General features: G+C 43.2%; 1 protein-coding gene across 3 annotated transcripts; it reads right to left on the bottom strand.

The window, feature by feature from the left end:
- Positions 1 to 729: 729 nt before the first annotated feature.
- On the bottom strand, positions 730 to 5,454 carry LOC123044686 (calcium-dependent protein kinase 19). 3 transcript variants are annotated; one of them, XM_044467511.1, is made up of 9 exons: positions 5,156 to 5,454; positions 3,568 to 4,363; positions 2,388 to 2,531; positions 2,133 to 2,285; positions 1,936 to 2,048; positions 1,698 to 1,865; positions 1,401 to 1,528; positions 1,110 to 1,209; positions 730 to 1,021 (listed from the first exon to the last, which is right to left on the bottom strand). In XM_044467511.1, exons 2-9 carry the CDS (start codon positions 4,283 to 4,285, stop codon positions 947 to 949), a joined length of 1,599 nt encoding a protein of 532 aa, XP_044323446.1. In that variant the 5' UTR covers positions 4,286 to 4,363; positions 5,156 to 5,454; the 3' UTR covers positions 730 to 946. The 3 variants fall into 3 exon arrangements, with proteins under 3 accessions (XP_044323446.1, XP_044323447.1, XP_044323449.1); XM_044467512.1 differs by having other exon boundaries at positions 5,132 to 5,411; XM_044467514.1 differs by lacking the exon at positions 5,156 to 5,454 and adding an exon at positions 4,593 to 4,830.
- Positions 5,455 to 5,576: the final 122 nt, after the last annotated feature.

Genomic DNA, 5,576 nt, shown 5'->3' with positions numbered 1-5,576 from the left:
CAACAGAATGTTTGCCAACCAAGAGGTGACATACCCAACAGTTAAGTGTAGCAGAGATGCACATGTTAAGACGATATGTGGCTAACATGAAAGGATCAAGTCTGAAATGATAATATACATTAGAGAGTTGGGATGGCACGGTGGCACCGATCAAAGTGAAGGTTGTCCAACATCGTCCAAGATATTTTGAGCATATACAACTCAGACCTCCAAAAGCTTTCGTGTGTAGTGGACGAATGAAGCATGCTCGTAATATCAAAGAGGAGCAGGGGGGTAGACCAAACTTTGACATGAAAAAAGCACTGATAATGTCAAAGAGGGTCAGGGTAGTCCAATCTTTGACGTAGAAGAAGTCCGTTAAGAGAAATCTGAAGGACAGAAACATCACCAAAGAACTAGTCATTGACAGGCATGCGTGTAAATTAGCTATCCATGTACCAAAACCATGACTTGGTTTCAGTATCTTATCTTAATCGGTTTCAATTCTAGCCTAGACCAACATGTTTGGGATTGAAAGGCCTTGTGTTTGTTTTTCTTGTTGCTGCTGTGTCTTCTTGTCCTCCCAACTATCATTTTCCTTGATAATTATCAAATACTAGTATAAGATACCTTTTGCTGTCTTCTCTAAACAAAATCATTTACAGAATGTGACAGAAAGCTCTTGGAAATTAGGCGTCTTTCCTGCAAATTATGTTCCTAATGCCATTTGCCTGGCAACACTGGGACACATTTGACGTGCAAAAATACTCTTTTATTAGATGTACTTGCAAAAACCAGCTTGCAGAAGAAAGTAGGTCCAAAACACTAGAGGAACAACATGCACGAGCAAAAGGCCACAAGATATACACAATCATCTCAACAACGCCAAAGAGAACTTCTCATCCGTGCAGCAGCGAAAAAAGGAACCAAGAACAGTTGCTAATGGTACACCATTTCTAAGGAAAGACTACTTGAGCCTTATTGGCTGCTGCATCCCTCCTCTCATCATAGCGCAGAATTCCTCGTAGTTAATCCTCCCATCCTGTAAATTGCCACAAGAGCGCCATCAAGAAAATGTAAGGAACAAACAAGTTGTAGTCAGAGAAAATACTGCCAATACGCAGACTTACATTATCTGTGTCGACTTCTGATATGATGTCCTTTATGGTATCCGCATCGCCCATTTCATGCTCAATCAAAGCAGTCTCCAGTTCATCTCTTGTGATGAAGCTGCATTAAAGCAAGGTAATCCTTTGTCAAATCAAGCCATGTGGTTCATCTCTTTTGTGCAGGTGCATTATACAACTACACTAAAATTAATGAAGTGTGAACCTGTGAATATCATGTCTCACTGGTAAGGTTTGGTGAAGAAAACAACACTATCAGTTGTAGGAATTCACAGTTCAGATTAGAATACTCACCCACTGTTGTCTTTGTCAAAGTACTGGAACGCCTTGAACAAATGCTCGTCTCTTTCGAGCTTGTGTCTATGCATGGTTGCTGTTATGAACTCAACGTAGTCAATTGATCCATTGCCATCCACATCAGCCTGGAATGGATCAAGAGGTAGGTATACAATGTCAAGAATATCATGGTTGGAAAAAAAATACTGTAATACTACTCTGTCTCATAATGTAAGACGTTTTTGCAGTTCAATTTAAACTGTAAAAACGTCCTATATTATGGTACGGAGGGAGTAGTTCAGAGGAGTTGCGTACCGCATCCATCAACTGCTTTACTTCAGCTTCTGAGAGCTTCGATCCAAGTTTGGCTAGTCCTGCTTTGAGTTCCTCATATGTGATTGTCCCACTGTTGTCTGTGTCCATGTTCATAAACATTTGCTTCAGGCCCTTGATCTCTTCCTCATTAAGATTTGAAGCTATAACCTGCATACACACTTGCTTATAAACACCAGACAAAAAGGCATTCAGTTATGAGCATGAAGATAATAATAACCTTTAGAGCCATCTTTTTCAGTTTATTCATTGCTCTGAATTGCTTCATCCTAGAAAGAACAGCACTGTCAATAGGTTTATCTGATGCTTCTCCTTCCCTGAGCCATGGATGTTCTGATCCAGCATACAGAAAAAATATCAGATTTGGCGAAAAGAACTAAGATTTGAAGGTTAATAATGTACTGTCAAGAAGCTTACGAAGAACTTGGGCTGAACTAATTCTTTTCTTTGGATCCTGTGCCAACATCTTCCTCACAAGGTCTTTAGCGCTCTCAGAAATTGATGGCCATGGCTGACTTTCAAAGTCAATCTCCCCTTGAAGAATAGCATCAAATATTCCCTTCTCAGTTTCTGCAAAGTAAAACAGAAGATGAATAACAACATGCTGCTGCAATAATTGTATACCTGAATTCAGAAGGTGGAAGTACATCAGGACTTTAGAGGCAAACTTACCAGCCCAGAATGGAGGAACACCGCTGAGAAGAATGTACAGAATAACACCTGCACTCCAAACATCTATCTCTTTACCATAGTTTCTCCTAAGGACTTCAGGAGCAACATAATAAGCACTTCCAACGATGTCCCTATACATTTTTCCTGATATATTTGCAAGACACTTAGTAGTTAGTACACATGAACAAAAGTCCATTTTGTATACAATAACTAGAGTTCAAACAGCACAAATGAATAGCCATTCAGTCTTAATCTTTGCAACCCAAAGACTTCCTGGATAATTCCATGAGCTACAATTCTACAGGACGGTGGTTGCCTCCATTGAAGCATGACTACCTCAATATCGAAGTCGCAATGCCTCTAGAAAATTCCCTTACATGATTAGTTCTATCATGCGCTGCTAGTTTTTTTTCAAAACGGAGGCAAAAGATTTGCCTCATCAATTAATGAAGAAGAGAGTTGCCCAGTTAATTAATGGAGAACCAGACGAAAACCAATACAAATAGACCACATGCGGACTACTCCCAAATTCTGAGACCCCAGGACCACACCGCCAACCCCATAGGCATTCCCAACATGCAACTGTCCCAAGCCCTCACACATCTACATCACGAAGGAAGAACACCTTGGATGTAGACAATCGACTCCACCAAAACCACGGCAATAAGCTAAACCATGAGGACGACCCAAAAGACCGATGAGCAACCATTAAGCAGCTGCAGACGCCTTCCCTATGCGCTGATAGTAACTAACATGGAATCAGATGTTTATTTTCGATGCTAACCCAAGCTTAGCATGGTTAAAAAATAGATGGTTCACTGTGAACCCAAATTTGGACCATTAGTATAGAAAACTTTCCTTTTCTACTTTATTTACTGAAAGCATATTGACATGGTATGTTTATGTCAACACACAAAAAAACTGCCCATAGCATCACCAAAATGGCTTGACTGCTCGATTTCTCCACGACTCGGAATGAACAACATTGAAACTCGTCAAATCCAAAACTAGACCATCTAGGGAACTCCAACCCTATTAGGTAGTCCAACAGCAATACAATAGTTACGAGCAGCCTATGCCCTATGGACTTGATAGATAGATATATCCAGTTGCTATTAGAGGTGTTCAACAACAAAATGCAGTTGGCAAGCATATGCAGCTTATATATCATTTGTGTTACCTTCTTCAATGAAGACCGAAAGCCCGAAATCAGTGGCCTTGAGCACAGCATTCTCATCCTTGGTCGCGAGCAAGAAGTTCTCTGGCTTCAGATCGCGGTGCATCACTCCCATGAAATGGCAAACATTGACAACATTCACAACTCCTCTGCAGATTGTAGCAGCTGCACGCTCTGAGTAGTGCCCCTTGGCAATAATCCGATCAAACAGCTCCCCGCCTGCACAGAGCTCCATCACAACATGCACGCTGCCCTTGTCCTCATATGCTCCACAGAACTCCACTATGTTCGGCTGCCCAGATAGGTGCTGCATGATCTGGATCTCCCTGCGGATATCCTCCTTGTCGGCCTTACTCACGAGCTTGCGCTTGGATATGGACTTGCAAGCATACTGCCTGCCAGTGCTAATCTCAGTGCAAAGGTACGTCACCCCGAACTGCCCCCTACCAAGTTCCTTGCCAAGGGAGTAGACAGAGCGCACATCCTCGTACTGCTTGCCGAGAATCGTGTCCGGCATGGGCTTTGAGGGGGCAACCACAGGTGGGACGACAGGAGGGTTCATCGCTGGCGGTGTGTACCTCACCTCAGCTTGTGGTGGTGGCTGAGCATTGTTGTAACTAGGAGGTGTTTGTGCTTGTTTTGGCTGGTGAGAATAGCCATAGCCATTGGCTCCTCCTTGGACAGAATCCGGGGACGTAGCTCTGCTGCAACACTGGCCCATCTGTGCTCAAATTCTTCCTTCCAGTTCCAAATTTACAACCCAGCCAGACGAGCAGACGAAACCAATCAAAACCTGAATCTGCAAGCAACCCAAGAAAGGCCCTCTCAAAAAAATATATCACGTAAAACAATTATTATACTGGAATACTGGATCATATATGAACTCATCCACGTCTCATCGTTGAATCCACAAAGTAATAATTCATTCAAGAGACTGGACTAAAAAGAAAAGAAAGCCGAAAGTGGATCTAGAAGCAGAACTCAAACAAGAACAGCAGAAGGGGAAAAGAAGAAGAAGAAGCAGTTGCCTTTGACACAGGTTGACCTCTTTCTACTCCCAATCCGGTGCAAGGAATGCAAGAATTGCAGCACAAGATAGATGGCCGGTCGCTTTGGTGACACCGGAAGCAACAATCAGAGGAGATAAGGATACACGCAAATTGGGTAACAGACAAAAGAAAGAGCCGACAGAAAGCAACGTCGCCAACGCGGCACCCAGGGAAAAAGAAGAAAACTACAGCACACAGGATCGTTTCCACCAATCTGTAAAACACCAGCACCAGAAATCTACTGAATCCAAGAACATATGCACGACATGAGAGTTGAAGAGATTGCAAAAAAACAAGTGCAGCAGTAGAGAGCTCCTGGGAATGAGCTCCCGTAGCTTGCATCAAGCTGTTGCGCCACTGTCAGATCCAAAGATGGGGCAAGCTTTCCACAGTCAGATCAAATTCTCGATCTCCTACCTAAAACGAACCCAAAACACGGAATGATACCTATACCTAATCTTCCATAGATGGAAGAGCGACCCAATCCACGAACAGATACGTCAGCAAGCACATCGAACCTAGAACATGGCGGAGACGCGTACCGACAAAGATCCTAAGCTCTGAACCAAGTCCCGAGCTCTCCGCCGTCCCTGCGCACCGAAGCTGCAGGCGTCTAAAGAACAAATCTTGGAGTAGTTGAAGACAGAGCAGGAACAGCTCGGCACGGCGACCGCGAGAGACCGAGAGTGGATTGGAAGTGGTGGCACCGCGATTAGCGTCGCCCCCAATCGTGAGAGCGACTAATACACACGGGCAAGAATTGAAATCTCGGGAAGAAAAAAAAAAGGTTGGTACGGAGAAAAGGAAAAGGAGATGAAATGGGGCAGTGCCGTATAGTGCTTGGAGCAGCTTTAGAATTACCGTTTGCTTTTGGACTTTAATAATGGATCCCCATATAACACGGTTTTTTTTTTTGAAAAAATAACACGGTTTGTTTGTTGGCTTCTCATCGAAACAGAAAAA

This window comes from Triticum aestivum, chromosome 2B, assembly GCF_018294505.1.
Source record: "Triticum aestivum cultivar Chinese Spring chromosome 2B, IWGSC CS RefSeq v2.1, whole genome shotgun sequence".
NCBI lineage: Eukaryota > Viridiplantae > Streptophyta > Magnoliopsida > Poales > Poaceae > Triticum > Triticum aestivum.
Note: the sequence above shows the minus strand (reverse complement) of the source record. Positions and strands in the feature narration are given on the sequence as shown.